Source organism: Varroa destructor, unplaced genomic scaffold (assembly GCF_002443255.2).
Source record: "Varroa destructor unplaced genomic scaffold, Vdes_3.0 BEIS01000002.1, whole genome shotgun sequence".
In the NCBI taxonomy this organism is placed as follows: domain Eukaryota; kingdom Metazoa; phylum Arthropoda; class Arachnida; order Mesostigmata; family Varroidae; genus Varroa; species Varroa destructor.
In genome coordinates this window covers 40,365,738-40,386,512 of record NW_019211455.1, presented here as the reverse complement: position 1 = coordinate 40,386,512, position 20,775 = coordinate 40,365,738, and the positions used below count along the sequence as shown (strand labels likewise).

General features: G+C 40.3%; 1 protein-coding gene across 3 annotated transcripts; it reads left to right on the top strand.

The window, feature by feature from the left end:
• The first annotated feature begins 245 nt into the window (after positions 1-245).
• Positions 246-6,932, top strand: LOC111244528 (uncharacterized). 3 transcript variants are annotated; one of them, XM_086979660.1, is made up of 4 exons: positions 246-672; positions 3,863-3,977; positions 4,425-4,841; positions 5,990-6,932. In XM_086979660.1, exons 2-4 carry the CDS (start codon positions 3,934-3,936, stop codon positions 6,570-6,572), a joined length of 1,044 nt encoding a protein of 347 aa, XP_086835786.1. In that variant the 5' UTR covers positions 246-672; positions 3,863-3,933; the 3' UTR covers positions 6,573-6,932. The 3 variants fall into 3 exon arrangements, with proteins under 3 accessions (XP_086835786.1, XP_022647490.1, XP_022647489.1); XM_022791755.2 differs by having other exon boundaries at positions 1,075-3,977; positions 6,038-6,932; XM_022791754.2 differs by having other exon boundaries at positions 1,075-3,977.
• Positions 6,933-20,775: the final 13,843 nt, after the last annotated feature.

The window sequence follows — 20,775 nt, the reverse complement described above, 5'->3', positions numbered from 1 at the left end:
TAATAAACATACGTCCACTGACTGGCCTATCATAAGTTATGTGATTAGGACATTCATTGGAACACTACTGTTGAGAAAAAAAATGCCAAAATCCTTGTAACTTATCTGATGAAGCCAAAAGAGACGATGATAGCCAAAAGATAACGTTAACGACAGCTGGTTGTAGCAGTATCATCGTCGCTCAGCTACGGCTGGATCCGATGGCGTTTTTAGTTTCTATTGGAAGGATCTTGTCGTCTGCTGTGTAGCACAGGCGGCACCTTTACATGTCAAAGGCACAAATTCCTCACACTGGAACGTCAAAGGCTGAGACATAATTACGAGCGTTGGCAGCCGCCATGATAAGATGTATGGCGTACACCTGCCTACGTGCAAGGCAGGAAGCGTGTGATCAGCTCATGTCCCAGGCCGAGAATCCGGCCGCCAAAGCTATCGACGATGCGTCAAACGTGCCCGTTGGCAGAGTGGGAACCGGATATGAAAGTACGACGAGTACCGGAAGAACCGACAAAGATCGATCACACGAAAGAGGGCGTATGCCATTAAAATGTGTAATTTGCCAATTAGAGAGAGATAAACTTGTGACCAGTTGTGAAGAAAGCGATCGGAAAGAGGGACATATAGCTGCTCGATAATTTTTCTGTTTTGTTTCAACTTTCACGTGGCTTTCAAGTAAGCCGGAACTTATATTTATTCGTATGTACGCTTAGATAAATATGAAACTAAAGTTGAGTTAGTATTTGTTATAATATCTAACTTTATACGATTAGTATTATTATTCTGATTCGTAAAGATGTACCTATAGCTTTTTTGAAACAAGACGTACTCTTGGAAAACAAAAAGTAAAAGCTCAGCTATTTGCAAAACAAATTTGATTAAATGTGACGCTATATACTCTATTGAGCATTTTGATAAGATGACATACATGTTACGTTTTATGAGAATTTGAGTAATACTCTTACGTACGTCGGATAGCACAGGGACAAAACCTATTGGAATTGGAATCAAGTGTGGGCCCCAATCCCAACGGTCGGATTTCATCCATTACTCATTAATTCTCAGTTCTTCTCTTAGGCAATGTCCCGAAGCCGCCACCTAGAGCTAAGTTTGCTCGACTAGTTGGGTCAATCTGAGATACCCGATGGACGAATGGAAATATCTACTACAGTTAAATTGGCTAGATTTCAGATAAATTGCAGATTTTACAACTTAGCACTGTATCTATGGGCTTCATTTATGTTTGCTTGTTTCGTTGAAGTCTGCTAATTTATCGATGGTTAAAGCCTTTACTGACCATATACATATATACATAACGGAATGATGTAACATTGACTCTAGGCTTGAAATTAAAATCCACAAATATATTGTCGTTTATCCAGAACTTCACCGAAAAGCGATCTTCGGATCGTTTAACATAGTCGTGAAGCGTGTAAAATTGTCCGCTGTCCTTATTAAATTGTTAGAAATTTCATTTAAAGCTTCTGGAAGCATCTGTGTATTGTAGTTTACGACTTACGCTCTATGGCCAACCAGAAAATTTACGCTTAAACGAAATGGTAATCTACTCAGAACAAACGTCTGCTTGATGCCATCGTAGCACTTACGTAACGTTTATCACACTAACCAACATAAATTCCTTTTTTTTTGCTGATACGTTTTTCTCAATGTTATTACTTTGTTGAAGGAAGCCTTTTCTGTTCGGTGTTCATTACGTACAACTGCTGGATTTTCCTCCACTTATTTAGATTACTTATCGAGTAAACACGTGAAGCTTTGACGTTTATCACCTAACTTGGCGTTTATATCGGTCGAGCATTTGAGATTGAATACGTGGCATTTATTATACATTAATATACGAGCTAAAAGTAAATGATCGATGTACACACACGTTATAGACTATTTTCTTTTGTAACTGAGACTAACTTTGATGATCTCCTGTAACATTTTCCCTTAAAGATCCATTCTGGCTTGTAGCAGTAATAGGTGCAGTTACTCTGCAATTCTCAGACGTTAAATAGTCTATTTGGGATCAATTCTAAAATCAAAGTAGGCACTAAGTTGCTAAATAGAACGCGTTTGGATAGGGTCACTGAAAATATCCATTTATAGTCATATGATTTTGTAATACTTTATATCGTCCCTATTTATTGGCAATGTTATCGCGCTATATCAGTGGCGGAACACATATGTGAAGCGTATCTCCATATGTATGAAGATCAACCGTTTAATAGAAGTGTTTGTTACTATTACATTATCATTTTGGTCAATTGTTACTGTCGATTGGTCGGACATCGATAGTAATCCTCATTATATCGAGTTCAATAATTATATACAATGTTTTTGTACACACGGACACGGTCACTGGCATGTGAAAGTGTGTAACACTGTGACGATATACATAGATTTGTTCTTTTCATATGTCTGTATGATAAAAAAAAAAAAACAAAGGCATACGCGTGCTCATTCCAATAATAACATCGTAGGGGGCCGGTGTGAAACTATAATATATAATATCAGGCAAATATCAACTGATCAGCAATTTTTTGTTTTTCATTCTTTGTGCGAGAACTTCGCAACAGACGAATAATCTAGATTATTATTATGTAAATGAATATTTTACGCTTTTATCAAGTTCAATCGGCCGCCTTTGGCTGCCAGTCACAATGTCACCCGACTTCGATCTAACCTATGTACACTACGAATGAAGCTAACAAAGATTATAACCTATGAGGACGCACCGTCGCGCACCCTGATAACTTTTTCTGTCGCGGAATGCCTACTCTGTCAACGATACTCCCTCGTCTGGCCAAAAAAAAATTGAGTTAGCTTATATAGCGAATCACTGTATATTATAGAAACATGACATCGTTTCAGTGTCAGGAGCACTTCACTCTCATCCCTATCGAGACTTCGAAATATATATATATATAGCAATATTTTTTTAATGCTTGCATTTCTGGCTTCGAAACTCTACGAAAACGCAACGAAATTCTAATAAACATCTGTTTCGGACAACTGGTGGCCTTAGGCAATATGGCGGAAATCATATCAAACTATAAAGAGTGCCGTCTCCTAATTATTATTTAAGAATCGCATGCTTTTTTGCCCACCATGTTTTTCATCCCTGTTCGTGATGCGATTGAGAAAGGACGACTTTCATGAAAGTGGTTTCTGCTTGAACACAGCCGTCGAATCGGGAAATGTCGAATTCTTAATCCCCTGTTTCAGCTTCGGTGGTCATTACTGCTGTAGCCCCTATTAACAACGAAGTTTTAATGCGGTTTTTGTCGCTTTAAACCTGGTCAAATTCCACTATGTTATCTTTACCATTGTTGTTTACATCCTACAAGCATCATCGTTTAACTTCTCAAATAGCGGAGCTACGAACTCAACCTAAATTTTCCCCCTTGCTTCACGTACCGCGATCCGCTGTTCTTCTGAACTTAACAAATCCTAAGGATCATAAGTTCGTAAAATCAGAAACTTTAGGACACACTCAGTCGTCTCTACAAGCCATGTACAGGAAGTGGCTTTAGCCGCTATGATAATATAAAAGCCCGAGCTATCCGCCCTTTGAACTTAAGCTGCTCAATGTACTTTTTCACCTCCTTTTGGGCTCGAATTCGGAAAGGTTTTTCGAGGTTGACTAATCGTCGCTAATCCTCAGCAATGCCGGGCCTACCCCGCAATCGGGGCCGAATCCTTGATCGAGATGATGAGGGCGACGAATATCAGGCAGACGAAGGACAAAGTTGGCCATTGAGGATTCGCCGAATCTCTAATGAACGTCGGGACGCCGATATTGAATTTCGATCGCAACATAGCTTTAAACTGTCCATCCTTTGTCTTGTGTGTTCTGCAGCGTTTTTTGTCTACTTTGGGCTGTCGATTTTCACATGGGACTCCATACTGGCTAAACCCGATGAGCAAGGGATGGCCAGGCTTCGTCAACTATGGAAAAATGTCGACAAATCCCTGTGAGTACTATCGTTGTGAGCTTCTAAAACTAGTCTATTATGCTGGCACTTTCAAGTTTTACAACGTTTATTTATTTTCAATAGTTTAATAATAATTTCAAAATTGCAAAATAGATGTAGATGTTCGTTTCGTTTTAAGCGTTATACGCAATAACGTCGTCGCTTAAGAGCTATTTATAACGTCGTGGGGGCATCTTATGTCACAGCTTGATCTTATTGGACGTTAAGAAAAAAGCCTGTATACGCGTCTGTATATAGACAAAAAAATTTATATGGCTTCGAAATATATTCTCAGCAAGCCGTGTGAATAAAGCGAGCTATTGGAAAACTATTAACATGAGTAGGAATTCGGCCTCTGGATCAGTTAATCTACTGAACATACATGAAGCAGGCCAGCACCTAACTACAAAGAGCATATGTTTTCTCTATTAACGTTGACTTGAATAGGCCACCAGTAAAGAAGTTCAAACGGTTCAGCCATTATCTTCTCCATCACCCTGCGATACATGACAACTACTGTAGTGACCTCACCTCAGTCGTTTGCGAAACTTTCTTGGCCATGATGCCAGAAAACGTGAGCTATCAGGATTTCCTTGTAAATCCCGACCATTGGGTTGATGATTTTCCGTATAGTAACCGTATAGAAGTGTCTGTTAATGAATGGCAGCCGATGATTGAGCCTTTGAAAATTGTCAACCTTCAGTACAATTTCACCGCAGACGATCTTTCCGAAATTGCATCATGTGAGAGTGCAGTTCGTGCAGTACGAAGAATGGACGGAAGTAAGTTTAAACGGGTTATAGGAAAGGACGAGCTGGTCCTTACTATGGAATCTGCGAAGCTTATCGCCCTGGGTGCGTGCAGGTTGGTATAGGTTTTCAGGGCATTCATTCTGCTATAGTAACTATTACTACATATGCTTCAAGTTATGTATGTTTAAGATAACAGGCCGTGGACATTTTTGGTATTTTTTTTTTTTGGATTTATTGAATAAAGTTCGGGTAACGTCTGTTTGCTGATTGCGCTAATAATTACAGTGTGTTTTAGCAAATTCCCCCCTATGTCGCCGTAGTTGTGTCCTCACAGGTATAGCGTCACTGTAATTCAATGAATCCATAATTTGATCGCAACTAATTCCGTTTTGTTGCATCCGTTATCTCAATTTAGTTATAACTCCTTTTATAATACGGTCCAGCAAACCTAAGGCGCATAGGGAACTACAGAGTCTACTCCCGAGACGAATTGATCTCTTACAGACATAACCAGCTTTTCTAATTGGACTTCTTTCTGCCAATGGCTTGAAAAGAAAAGATAGACCCTCAAGAGGGTGTCCTCCTTCCCAACGTAATGCATAACATAGGTTCACGTTTGGTTCATTCTATATTGTTCCGTGTCAGTTCTATAGAGTGATCAACAAAGACATCCGGTTGTATTTTGTTAACACCTTCCGGTATAGGTAGTTTGACCGATACATCGTAGGCGAAACTTTACAGTGTTTATCTCAAGACGGTCTCGTCGTTATTCGTAGCCAACGCCATCCTCTGTTATGACGTAAGTAGTGCGCCTAAAATATAGGGATGTCCGCTTCGGTTCTGGCATGTTCAAAATCGCATTTTAGTTTATCTTCAAGGAATAGCAAAACAGAGACCGTTGGATTGGCGCATTTTTCTGAGCATTTTCCAAGGCCTACTGTGTAGCCAAGACGAGAGAGTTGATTGACTCTCCCCAAATCGGCAGTGGTTTTTTACAAGCGTTCATTTTTCTTATTTCACTAATGGAGTCGTTATTTATTGCACTAAGGAGACAATGTGACCTCTCTGATCAGGTTTCAGTATAAGTATCAATCCTACATTTTTCTCCCTTTCGAAAAGTAACTTTCCATGGAAAAGTTTAGTGGCCAATTCTAGGAAAGTTAGCGGATGGTTGGCTTGTCAGTACTTTACAACGTCCAGTGATATCTCATGTAGCCCTTATGCTTTCTCCGTTGTTCTGACTCAACCGGTGCGTCTAAGATGTCCCAGCTCTCAGCATCTGCACGTGGAAATTCGATTTTCTTACAGACTTGCCCAGCTAACTACATTTAAGAAACGAGCCGATCTGCTCTGGCAAATTTGCATGATCGGGTGTGGAACTCCCGTCGGAATACACGGGACCATCGATTGGGCAATAATCTGTGACGTCTTCCTTTTCATGTCACCCGATCTGCGAGCGCTTCATAAATGTAATTACTTCCCCGAAGCAGCTACCAAATGCGACAAAGTACAAACGCATGCGTTAGACTGGTGCGGCCTCAGCCTGCAGCTAGAGGAGGCAGACGAGTACCCTAAGGATTTGAAGCCTACGATGAGTGAGGTATACATTGCAGATATAACAGACACAACAGGACCGGTGCCCACCACTGACAAGATGAGTTCAACAGGAGGCCAGGTGAGGGAAACAGGATCTATGACGACCATTGGCAGTACGAGCGCAACAGGATTGCCGCCTACCATTGGCAAGATGATCACAACAGAACGGATGAGCAAGCCGAAAAAACGAATAGTTGGGAAGCCCTCGACAAAAAGGGAAGCAAAGATAATAAATCAGATAAGCTGAGTCAATAAAAAACTATAGATTCGGAAACCAATTTACAATATACGAGGTGAAAAATGCTACACGAAAACTATATCCGAAAACACGAATTAGCTGTTGAAAAATGCTACACGAAAACTATATCCGAAAACACGAATTAGCTGTTGAAAAATGCTACACGAAAACTATATCCGAAAACACAAATTAGCTGTTTTGCCTCCGTCATCATGTATATACTGCAATAGGAATCGCAAACGCGTATGAAGGCAGCCACTCTATGAAGAGCAAGAAGTGTAGATACAACCAATTTACGAGTGATTTTTGCCTATTGTAACCGAATAACTATATGTATTCATAAAGAGCTTATTGTTGGCAATATACTAACATTGTAGGTATGTTGATTCTACCAATGCCTACCCAGCTCAATGATATGCAAATTAACTTCGGTGAATTTTGTCCTTACGAAACACCGTTTCCGTATGCCGAATCGTTCTGTCCTATTGGGACGTTGCAGTCTCTACGCAGGGAATTGGGTTGCTGGCGAGAAGCGCAGACTCATCTGACGAGAGTTTAAATAACAAATGTAACCTTGTATTAAAAATGAAGATACTTCGACGGTTAGACATGAACTGCTGCTACACAGGTCCCTCCACATAGAGAATTACAGCCTTTAACTCGCAGTTTTTTTTTACTTACTCTTTCAAAAATACAATCGTGTTTAAACAAAAAAAAAAATTATATATAATTTTTTTTTATAACAAAAGGAAAATATCGGAAATACGAAAGGCAACGCTAAATTAAGTCCTAATTTTTTTCTTTTCATATTAGGATATATAGAGTAATACGAGTTACCTCTAATAGTATCCTAATATGAAAAGAAAAAAATTAGGACTTAATTTAGCGTTGCCTTTCGTATTTCCGATATTTTCTTTTTGTTTTTTGTTACGGTGCGGTCTGCTATCATGTATGGGTGTTTATTTCGTCATTTCTCACATGTTTTAATAACGGTGATAATTAGTAGTATTGTTACAGGTTATATGTTGTTTCTGTTTATTCTACATGTCAAATTACTATCATGTACTGCATGTGCCTGAGCAAATTGGTGGTGATAATTCGGTAACAGCGTGATTGCTTACTAGTTTTAGGGACACTTAACAGGAATGGTTAGATACAACAAAGCAGGGAACATAATTGAAGATTATATTGTGGAAAAGGTGATTGCCTGTTGACTCCTCACAAATACGTCAAAAATTATCTTCGTCTGTCTTCATGATTTTTTAAGGAATCGTTGAGTACAGGAGAGATGTTGTGTCTAGAGGATTATCCGCAATACCTTTTCCGAGCTTCTGACCTCCTATATTGAGCTCCTTTTCGTCATAGTGTCTTAATATGGCTTTCGGCAATATGCAATTACTAAACAATAATATGTATGAATGAAATGTGAAATTGGATATTGAGTTCGATTTGACTGGATTTAATGTTTTTTTTTTTTCGCGACACTTGTCTCCGTGAAAAACTAATTGAATCACTGCGTTTCTTTAGATATTGTCGTCCTACGTAAGAACCATAAAGAAAGTTGATGAAATTTTACTAATAGCATGTTAAATGCGACAAACGAGGAGTTCCATAATACAAGTGCTGAAACCTGCCTTTATCACTGAAGTCAATATCGAACCAAGACAAATTATACGTGAATTAAAATCACGTAGAAGTAACGTTACGATTCCCTAAGGTCCTAAGATGCAATGAACAACAATTTGATTTTTATTTAAAAATGTACGACGCATAAATTAGTGTAATTTATAAAACCACACTTTTGAACTAATATAAGAATCTGCTTCTCAGTGCACAACCTCAATACACCATATATACTTACTAAAATCACAGGTTAAAGTCGTTTTAAGCTATCAGCAGCGAGTTTATATGAAACACCTCTAGAAATTAGTTATTCGGTGCCTTCATGAAACCTACAGAAAAACTCCGAAGGTCTCTACATGGGCATGCATTTTCTGCCGCTTAGGTTGACTGCAAGTTTTTTTTTACCTCTTAGTAATAATGGGAATTCATCGTATTGAAGCACATCGATCTTGCCTAACGTTTTTTATTAGCAGACGATACAAATAAATTTTCAGACATTTCAAAAAATCTTGATGAAACCATTATGTAGACAGGAAACAGAGGATTATTGAGGCAAAATTTAATCCTGCTTTTTTTTTGCGTCCTCCCGAAATATCTTTGGAAAAACAATATCCCGGGGCCAAAAACTGCTTTTAAGAGAATTGATTCGGTTATAAGCCACCGCTAAGCTAAGGAATACGAGGGATGCTCGGTGCATGCTCAGCAAAAATAGGTGGAGCAGCTAAGGGTGAACGTAAAACGAGACATGAATCCCAGTTTCCTCTATTACCTCAATTAATAAGCAACTAATAAGATAACTGGCTAGATGATTCATCTTTCCAACCTCTACAATTTATAAGACTATATAGTACAGCGCATGAACTTTCGTGTGCATGTCGACTTTACCGGACCTGAACGTGCTCGTGGTAGGGGTTTATAGCCACGATGCAGCATACGCTGATCCTTACCGCCTTCAGCCGCCTGTATTTCTCGCCTGTTTTCGACATGAACACGCGTAATTTTTCAAAAGGACATAAGAACAACTAAAAAAACAATATAGGACGCCGCTGCCCCAAAAGATGTGCGTATACAAAGCAGGTACAGCTTTATTGTACCTGTGAGTCCGTGACCCAAACTTCTACTTGGTATCGTATCATATAGATGTTCCGCTTTGGCTATTTCATCAATATATCTCTACGAAGCTATAAAAGCCATCACATCAGTTCCTCACCAGAACCTTTCATTCGGGTTAAATTAAGATTGTAGTGCTTTGTTTAGAGGCACAGCTGGTTATTATTAGTATGCAATAGTAGTAGATTCCCTGGCAGGCACGGATGCCTATAATTGGTCACTGAAAATATTTAACGTTTACGGCGTGACTCAACTTAGTTTACTTGATAAGTTAGTATTATCCTTACGTATGCTAGAAAATTCAATGTGCTTTACCGTGAGGAATGTGTAGGGCGGATGTTCCCGTGTTATTATAATTACTAGAACTATAGAATAGAAGTTGTTACCGTGTTTTGGGCAAAGTACTTGTGAATTAGGCCTTTTTCAGACCGTTATAGCAACGAGATAAGATCAACGACAACGAAAGCTCTCAACAAGGCCCATCTTACGGTATTTCGCACAGACGCTAGATGGGATGTGTTGCGAATGGCTTTTTATTAGTTCTTAGATTAATTATCACCTATGTTTGTAGAACAAGGGCTATTTTTATGTGTTTGTTGTACAATCTAAATATATATTAATATTATCAATCTGTAAGTTACACGAAAACTTACACGATTTCTTTTCAAGTCTGAGTTGGTTTCGAACAGAAGAAGTCATGGACATAGTGACCGAACTAAAAACAGCCTGAAAGTTGCCTCTTTGACTACCTATTTTCGTCATTAGCGATCTGATTAATAAACTTGGCTCGTTTGATTACCATTATATCTCTTCCTTGCCACCATTTGCATAGTCCTGCCAACCACTTTGGGCTTTAATGTGTAACACAACAGCATTACGTGGAATAAACTTTAATGTAGCACATCTCAATACAGCAGAGTAACGATAGAACTATTAATGTGAAGTCAAAAAGCAGCTAAGGCGCCGTAAAAATTGTTTACTATCATCAATGACATATATATGACTATGCGACACATAGTGTTTCGGCATCACGAAAGTAACACAGATATAAGAGCTTGAAATCAGCCCAACGTTGGTTCATCTGTAGAGTGTGAGAGTAACGGCCGCTTCACCTATCGGGTCCGTTGGATCATATTCCCTGGAAATCCGTGATCTTGACAAGCTGGTGCTAAGGGGTACTACTAATTCGCACCGTATGGCTCCCATAAAACAGTGCCAGCGCTTTTCGAAGAATCGTATTAAAAGACGCTGAATAAATAAATGTATAATGTGTGCCTGCGTAACAGGGCATTAACAGGCACATAAAAATTGCAGCAAATACTAATTGTTAATGTTTTTCATGGATGGAGAAATAGCGCGGCCTGTCGAAATCACTATTATCTAACTCAAAACTTCGGATGGTTCAGGCACGTTATTGCGACTTCGGTTATGATTACGTCCTTTAAGTTTGTTTTTAACGAAGGTCTAAAAACATTCGTACGCATGAAACACTATCTCTGACCTGTCTACTCGCCAAGTTCGTTAACTGTCATGTATTCACTATTATATACTATGAAAGAAAGTCTCTGTATTTTGAGCTTTACGTCATGCATCGCCGCTAGCTAGCTAGCTCCCAGCACAAAACGAAACGTGTCTACATGCGGAGTCGAACCTAGACCACAACGGGTCCTAAAGATCATCATACAAACACGTTACCCATTAATCTGACACGGCGATATGAAACGACATCTAAGATAGTAAATGTAGCGCCTGTAAAGCTGATAGCTTCAAATTTAAATTAAAAAACTCTAGATTAAAAAAAAAGCTCAAAAAATGTATGATCAATATAACTGTCAAATAAATTCATCTTTTCTAACATGTTCAATTTGTTGATGACCTACGAAGTGGACTTTATAAAGAGAAAGCATGTACCCGAGGCCAAACGATGGCATCGAAGCTCTTAGTCAATTTTAGAAATTCGTTCACAACTCGTATCGCCGGGCTTACCTGGCGGTTTGTATATAACAAACCGCGTATGTATGACGGAGGAAAAAGACAGCGTCAACTAGGCTACCAGTTACTAAGACAGGGTAAATAGGCTTCCTGCAACGTCCTATTATCTTCAAGAAGAAGTCCTGGATTTGTCCATTTCTTAGATAAGTTCCTCTTTATCGAGAAGCAGTGGTAAACAGCCCCATGTTGAATGATCGTCCTCTTATGCTCATTTGAGTTAAATGTAAGACTTCACTGTCTATCGTACGTAATTGTTGATAGACCATACGATATTATGTAAGATTGTGTTTGCTGCTATTTGGATACCAACAGCGTTTCGTGATAGCCTAGATAATGATGAAGACATAACAAAGAACGAACGGCTTTAGCTCTTTGGACATCTCGCTCTAATTGAAAAACTGGCGCCCTCTTGCCTCGTGTCATTGTTTGTTGACGTTACTATAGAAATATGCTCACATAATGTATTTTTCATATTTGCTTTTTCGGTGTCTAACCTTTATATACGTATACCTGGCAAACGTCAGGATGACTAGTCACAGTTTGTCTCCTTTTACTTAGCTGACGTTGCGTCAGCCTATTGGGACCAATACCACAAGTCGAACTTTCGATTTAGCAGGTCAATGGCAGATAGTACATATACGATGCGAGTATCAAAGGCTTTGATATAACTCCATCAACGCTACTATAACAAACAGACATTCACTACACACAGATAAATCTGATCGGTATATGCAATAATCTGTTTTATATTTCACTTAAACTGTTTATGGCAAAATAGTATAAAAAAAAAAAAAGGTTCAATTCTGCTAGACAGTGGCTGGCTATTACAGCAAAAACGGACTTCCGTTTGGCTCATTATAATGGTAACCTCTGCCAACGCAAGCAACTTCCTTTTACCATCGAACTGCGAGGTTAAGTCAGAGACAAGCTGGCTTTGTATGTGGGAGGATCAGAGTGTATGTTTACGGTAGCGACGTCCCAGAAGCTCTAAGAGAACCTGTGTATAAAGTTGCTGAAGCACATGAGAATGTTCTAGCTGAACAGTAGTGTTAACTTGAAAGGTTAAAGGACTGAAGTATCCTTCTTTGACATCGATGTCCTAGAATCTTTGCTATAGAATTGCTAAAGTAGATCGCAAACGTGCAGGCAACACAAGGCTATGAAAAAACGATTGCTGGTTCCCAAAAGACAAAAAATGTTACATTTATGGAACAAATGGGCATACAAAGGCTTGCCCCATTTACCGCAATTATTTTATATCACATGGCTATGACTTATCGTACATTACTTGTGTGATTAAACAAACAAAGATATACTAGCATTAGAAAATATTTGTCTGTTGCTAAACTTAACAGCGAGAGGTTGAAGTGGAGAATATACCAAAATGCTGAAATTTTCTAAGCGCCTGCGAGAAGGATGGCCGACGCGTAGTCCTAGCTAACAACGAAAATTTTTTAGTTAGACAGTCTCTTTCGATTAGAGCACTTCAGTAAATCAGAAGGTTTGTGAGGTGAACAATGAGACAGCAAGAAAGCGTCGCTCCGTTCGCCCACAGCGAGTCTTCATCTCTTTTAGTCGCTTAGTCTGCAAGGCATCACAGTCAGTTCAAACGACAAAGATAACAGTCTATGTACAAGGTACGGCTAGTTCTTTTTGTTACATTGTTTTCAAACTGTCAAAGAACTCTCGCTGAGAAACATTTGTCCATGTGTTTAGACAGCGGCTCAACATGATTTTGCTGTCAGTCATAAATATATTCTTTAGAAAAAACCATCTCACTCATACTTCGAATGCTACTCGATCCAATAAGACAAGGGCAAAACATTCGCCCTAATCCTTTGTCTGTCGCTAGATGCGGCTATACCGAAGGCACTGAGCCTATCCGTAGCGTTTGCCGTATTTCTGATCCTAGAGGGCAAAGTTTGCGCAGGCCAAAGCCTAAATCAGTTTACTGAATAAATACTTTGCGCGACTGGATCATTTATTTTATCCCATTTATTTCAGAACGGCGCCGTTGCCGGGGCCGCAACACAAGACTCAATTGACATTGGGTTTAAATTATAGATTCGGACGCCATAGTTTGGGAGGGATTAATAGAGAAAATAACGTAGACGTCGCTTTCTCTGCTACGAGTTATTACACGTAACGCGGCTGACAACCTAATGGAAGAGCACTGACACTTGCTGTCGACTTATGTGAAGATTTGAAGGCATTTCGTTTAAGCCACTTAATGCGCCAACGATAGCAGTGCCACTACTCGCCAGACCTACCAATAGGGGGGCTACAATTTAGCGTACTGCTTAGGTAATGCAAGCAGCCTGAGTCAACGGCGCAATGAAGAAAATAACCGAAAAGTATACCCGTACAAAAACATAACGCAATAGCTATGTACGAGTTTATTTGTTGTTAAGACAAGATACTGCTGCAACATAGGTCGAGAGCTTGGCATAAGAAGCGGACACTCTACGTTTTTTTTTTTATCTTTATTTAAAGTCTAATAAAGAAAGCGCAATAATCTGCTACTACAAAGGGCGATAAACCAAATGGCGTCTATGGATCTAGAAAACGAAATGATCGTCAGATGATTGATGAGTGTTCCCGACAATGGGTGGCAACCTTCGTCCTCGACTAATGCTTTGAAGTCAGTGGGCGGGCAATTATGCCAGTTGTTCTATAGCAGCCAACGTTTGAGATCGCTGTATTTGAAGGTTCATACTGCTACCTGTTAATACCTAACTCTGGCATGTTTCGACAGTAAACCTGCCAATGTTTTCTATTGTGCCCGGTAGAAGGGGCCATGTCTAAAAAGTCATTGTGGCAAGCGTAAATTATAGCCAATTTATTAGCAAATAAATTAATGTAAGATAACATACACCAAATGACGAAGTACAGATATTTGTATTCGATTCGAAGTATAGAGATTCGATTCATAACTTAAAAGTCTATTCCAGCTAGATATGTGAACGCTGTAAATGAACTTTGCAACGACTAGATAGAAGTGGGTTTAGGACTGGCAGCAGAGGGATTTGCGGTGCTTAGTAACGGCGAGACTCCTACTCGCGAACAGAGAGGCTACCCATCTCACATAGATATCACATTGGTAAACAATGAGGCAGCAGTCTCCACAGTAGGGTGGACAGTAATGGACGAAGAGGAAAGCGGTAGTGACCACCACTACATATTCTTTCACGTCGAGCAAACAAGCCCACCGGAGAACATAACAGAGAAAAACACGAAGACGGCAAGCAAGGGAGCTAGACCTCTCCATCCTGCAAGGGGAAATAGACAGAACGTCTGAACAAATCACGCCACGCGAAACGGGAACCGGAGAGATACAGATAGGAGCGCAGCAACTCAGTCAGCAAATAATCGAAGCATGCACAAAAGCTGATCGGCGACCGCCCAGCGGTCGAAACCATCACCGGCCAAAACAAGGAAATCACAGAGCTCAGGAAAATGTGTGTGAGGAAAAGACGCAAATACACAAGAACAAGAAGCTGGCAGAGACATACGGACAATCTACAATTAGAAACAGAGCAGAGAGCAAGATAACAACTCCGGGAATACCAGGAAGCCCGAAATAAGTTAAAACAAAGCATACGACGTAGTAAGGAAAGATGCTGGCAAAAACTCATTGAAGCAGTTGATCGAGACGTGTTCGGACTGCCTTACCAAATTGTAATAGATAAAATAAAGAAAAAATCGTCACCAATCCCCCCCCCGATGTAGTGGTGAAAGCGGTAAGAAGCCTGTTCCCAACGCAACAGTAGAGGGGCGATACAACTTTCGAGGTTGGTGAAAGAAACATCCCAGAAGTAACACTGGAAGAAATAACAGAAAAGCACCGGGACCGGATGGCGTTCCACCAGAAGTAGTCAGGATACTAATTAAAAGATGGCCAACGATATTTCAAAAACTGGCGAATGACAAAGAGGGATATTCCCGGATATGTGGAAGGAAGCGAACCTAGTACTGATTCCAAAACCCGGAAAAAAGACAGGACCTACGGCGTTTCGACCATTTTGCCTTCTAAACACAGCAGCAAAAGCTATGGAAGGCATAATAGTAAACAGATTGACCAAGGAGACTGAAGATAAAGAGGCACTATCAGAGGCGCAATATGGCTTTAGGAAACATCGTTCGACACTGACAGCTGTGGACAGGGTCCTCGGGATAGCGGGAGGAGATAAGCAGCACGAAGTTTCGGGTCTTCAGCTAATCCTTCTGGGTGTTAGAAATGCCTTTAATAGCATGCATTGGGGAAAATTGATGGAAGCCCTGGAAGAAAAGGACATCTCTACGTATTTACGCAGGATCATCAGCTCATACTCAGAGAACAGAAGACTGATAGCGGATGGGACAAGATACACGGTCATAGCTGGAGTCCCGCAGAGGTCGGTCCTCGGTCCAACGCTATGGAACCTAGCCTACGACGGTGTACTGCACATAACGACTCTACCGGAGGGTTTAGACACCATAGCATATGCAGATGACCTGGCTCTCATAATCAGAGCCCGGACAGACGTGGAACTACAGAATCAGGCTAACGATTCCCTCCAACTCATAGAACGATGGACGACAACATTATCTAGGGTTAGCCGCGGAAAGGACAGAAACAATATACCTAACTGGAAAAAAGAAGACCAAAAGCGTAGAAATATTTTTGGGTTACACTCAAATCAGCATCCAGAGAAAAGCGAAATACCTCGGCGTGATGATAGTCGCTGCAATGACTGGAAGAGAACATACTAAACATGCAGCTACAAAGGCAGAAAGTACAGCCCTCAACTTGTAGCGAATACTGCGCAGAGTAGGAGGAGCCTCCGAGGGTAACCGAAGACTACTAGCCTCAGTAGCCGAGGCTAGAGCGCTATACGCAGCCCCAGTATGGGCACAAATGGCACTGAAGACAAAAGCCAACCGAGATACATTGCTAGCTGCTCAAAGAATAGTCGGAATACGTGTGGCAAGAGCATACAGAACCGTGTCAACCGAAGCACTTCTAGTACTGGCCAAAATGGTCCCATGGGATCTGGTTGCCGGAGAAAGAGCCGAACGACGACAAAGAGGCCACGTTGGACAAATGGCAACAGCGATGGGAAAATCCCCACACGAAAGGCCGAGGAGAGATTCCGGGCAGTTGGACCCGACATCTAATACCAGATGCCAGAAAATGGATTCGCGGCAGTCACGGAGAGCTTACGTACCATTCCTGCCAAGTCCTGTCGGGTCATGGACAGTTCCAGACCTACATGACAAAGATCGGCAAAACGCAAGTGGACACCTGTGTACTTTGCGTGTCGGGCACGAAGGACGGAGTAGAACATACTCTACTTCACTGCCAGGCACTTAAAGGGGTTAGGGATAAACAAGTACACAGAGAAATAGCAACAAAGGGCAGCGCTAAGGAACTGGTGGATATGATGATAAAAGACAGGACGACCTGGGCTAAAGTTACGGTCTTCTTTGATGACATTATGAAAAGGAACAGCTTAAAAGGATGCGACGCGAGAGAATAGTAGAAGGACAGGCCCGAAGCAATCAAGAGCCTGACACACAACAGTCGGCATTAACGGGAGAGCAGGAAGTTTGGTCTCTCTCGAGACCCAGCGTATACGGTCAAGGGGAAAGCCAGAATGGAGGATGGACTGGAAGGGTTCAAAGTGAATGATGACGAAATGACCGTTCCTGCAAGTCATGGTTTCGAAGTAATATCAAATATATCCCGAACTATGACCCAAGCTGATGAAGAGGTCCAGGATTTAGTGGGTGAGAGTCCCACAGTATCAGACAAAGCACAATTCAGTGATGTCTGGCCTGCATAACGCATTTGCCCTCAACCTCCAAAAAAAAAAAAAGGTTTAGGATTGATACAACATTTTGCTGAACTATATGGTAGGTGAGGGTAATACTAATATGTGATATATCGAATACAAACCCATTCACAAAACGGAACAACTGCCTGTGTCAATCTAGAATTAACTGTTGCCGTTATTGCGTGATACAGCTGCAGGACACAGTACATGAAATCGTTAGGCCGAAGGCTGATTGCAATAACGAACATTAGCCTTCATCACTTATGAGGCCAGTTCGTACCCAAAGTAATTCTGATATACGATCCGATCATAACGACATCCTTAACCGACCTCATTTTATTGTGCAGTATATTTTGCTCGACCGTAACCATTTACAACCGTAAATGTAGCCATAAATGAATTACTATAGTCCAAAGGTATTATTTTCGAAAAACAAAGACACACAGCGAAAACAGGTGGTAGTTAATGCTTGTACCGTTTATGTAAGTAACGTAACAAAAACTTTTAAAGTATTTTCAGTTCCTAACTCCCCATTGAAGCTCAGAGTATTGATATTGGAAGGGTACCTCACAACAGCCAAGTCATTTGGGGTAACTCATGTTTCCACAAATATATTCTGTTTATACCATGTTTGACATGTAGCTATTATATTATATTATTGAATAGAAAAAAATCATTGCCACAGAGCTTAGGGATTCCAATTCAATTTCGTGGCAAGTCTTATACATTGTAAATGCCTATGTTTTTTTCAATGAGACCCGACGCGGTTCGAAGAGCGATTCGACTTCGAAAGCGATTTTGGTCGGCTAAACAGCGAACATACGTTTTGCATGTTGCAAGCAGGATTCTCAAAAGCACTTCTTGTTGTTACCACGAGCTTCAGAAAGATTTTCTTTACTGAAATCGTTCTACATTTAGTTTACTTGATTTTCTCATCGAACATAAACAGGTGAAAAGCACTCGAGTACAAAAAAGATCCGTTCAAAAGAACGGCCAATGAATATTAAAGATCTCGCCGAATCCACTTTCGCAGAGCCTCTGCGATGGTGATGATGAATGACTCAGCGTGTCTCCTTTTAGTAATTTTAGCTAACAAGAAAAAGGTGCAACGGTATTATAAAACTGTACAAGGAAAAAATAGCGTTATAAAGCAATTGGAGCCGTCAAATAATAAGTGGATGAAGAAAACAAACTTCACTTCAAACTGATCACGGGCCTTGTATGATCAATGAGTGAGCATCCTATGGCGATGGCAGCAGGCTTCAAGGGCTTCTCTATCGGGAAGCTGAAAGCAAACGTCTCTACGAAAAAAGATAAAACGTTCTTTATCGAATATACATTCAGTAAATTAGAAATGTCGTAACACAGTTTATCGTAAGCCATCCCAACCGAACTACCACAATGTCCTCGAGTCTAATACTTGTTTACCCTCTTGCGTTTGTCGTGATGGCATTGTCAATGATACTAGAACGAATATATTTAAGCATGCTAGAATGCAAATTAGATTGTGTAACCTGTAAAAGAAAAAACGAACTTTTTGACTTTATTTTTTGGTCTTCTTTGATTCATGCGTAAATTATTCTAATCAGCCGCCATCGTCCGACTCCCTGTTTTGTCAAGTGCGTTCCGATGGTTAATTAATAAACCTGTTTACCCTTATTATTCATCATTTGCAGTCTTCCGGCCGTTGTTCTGCACCTCAGCGGCCCTCATGATGTCGGAACCAAACTGATTTAATTGTAGTGAAGACGGCACTGTACTTTGTATTCCAGTAGCTGCTAGTGTCTTTTTTTTATCTGGAGAATGGAACTCTTGACGTTTGGCGGCGGTGCTCTCGGTAAGTAAAGTTCTTGCTTCTGAATAGCTTTAATGTTTTTTTTTTTACATTTGTCGTACAACATACGACGTTAGCGGGACTTGAATCAGCAATTCCTTGCCTTCTTCAGTTAGAGATTTAGCCATCTCGGTCATCGGGAAGACTAAATTCAAAACATTCGTGAACAAATAGCCACCTGCGTTTCACGGACGCGAGACATGTCTGTTTTCATTATTACCTAACATGTGTATCACATTTACTCAGATTGCTCTTTTCATATGCGATTAAAATTCTGTAGATGGTCCGAATCGGGATCCACGACGAGCAAGCCCCAAACGCAACTTTGTCATGCATAAACAATGTTACAGCCCGACTCTTGGGAGTCCCACATAGACCAAACGTTTATTGTAAGCTTGATATGTATTCTGCGAACAACCCTGGGATAAATATTTAATTGAATTCGTAGTAGTAGCGGAGCAGAAAGAAACGCTGAAGGTCGCGTTTCTTTCCCGCTTAACAAGCTACGTACCGACCGAGCGGATCTAGCAATAATCCAAGCTATCTACCAGCAAGTCATGCTATCCTGTACATTTTAATGAGGCTGCGAAAACGCAACATGAAATTTAAAAAATTACCGTTGCACTACCTACTACTACTATTGAGACCCTCGAGTATATCTTTGCTGAAAATTAGAAATTTCAACTGCAGTTGTAAAATTTTATATCTATAATTTCCTCTCTTCTTCATTTCCGGCCATTTTTTTTCTATGGAAACAAGTGCAAGTGTCGAAAACTAGCCTGATTAGAGAAGGTTAGCCGGATGGTTTTGCTTAGATAGGATTTATCGAATTTATTAAACGAAGGGCGATTTGTAGCTTAGTGAGTGTTCAAGAGGTAATATGACATAGTGAAAGACTTTTACGAGTACGACAACTAGTATGTAGTTAATTTCACAGTCGGCTCAGAAAAAATGATTAAGAAAAATCAAGATTTATTTGAGAGATTTATTTAAAAGATGCATTAGATGCTGCAACATTGAACTTCAATTTTACAGTTGGTTCTGCAGGTATCATAGTCCACATATCATTAGTTCATCTAAAACTGCTTCCGTACAAAGGTACCGAGATCCTGGGTCAAGGCAGGTTTTTTCAGCCAGCCTACCTACCTGCCTACCTACCTACCTACCTACCTACCTACGGCAATGGCCTATTTTCTAAACACAACATGTTCAGACTTCTGATTTTCTCTGCTGCTTTAATATATTTCCTACCGGTACTTCGGTCAATCTGCCTGCTAGCTAACAGCAAAGATAATAAGTCCATTGCATTAGCTAGGAACCAGTTCATTACCAAAGTGGAATGTCTGCCTTAGGAGTCCACGATCTGGTCAAGAATCTTTAGCACTAATTAATCTATCAATGTAGTATTACCTGGGAGTAAGCGATCAAACCTTGCAGTTAGGTTTTTCAGCTTACTTTGAAACCGAAGAAATATATTCTTCGGTGCTAGACGTCTTTACACTATACGGTTTACTATGAAGGACCGGTAAATACCGCTTGAAGTAGTGGCTTCGCTACACTTTTCCATTCAGTGAACAGGTAGAAACTTGGTAAAAAAACATACAATCTCAGTTTGTCAAGTAATTTTCGTCTGGTACCGATAGAACAAAACTCACCCTTTACACTGAATTGTGAAAAAAGTTTTGATAGTTAGTTTCCCTAGCTAGAAGTTATATATTTCCTTAGTGTTGGTGTCAATTAGAATAGAACAGAGTCAATAGAGGCTAAATTTAGTAGAGGTGCGAGCATCGACCTAAAACAGAGAGTAAAGTGTTTGCAAACTTCACTATTTATTTAC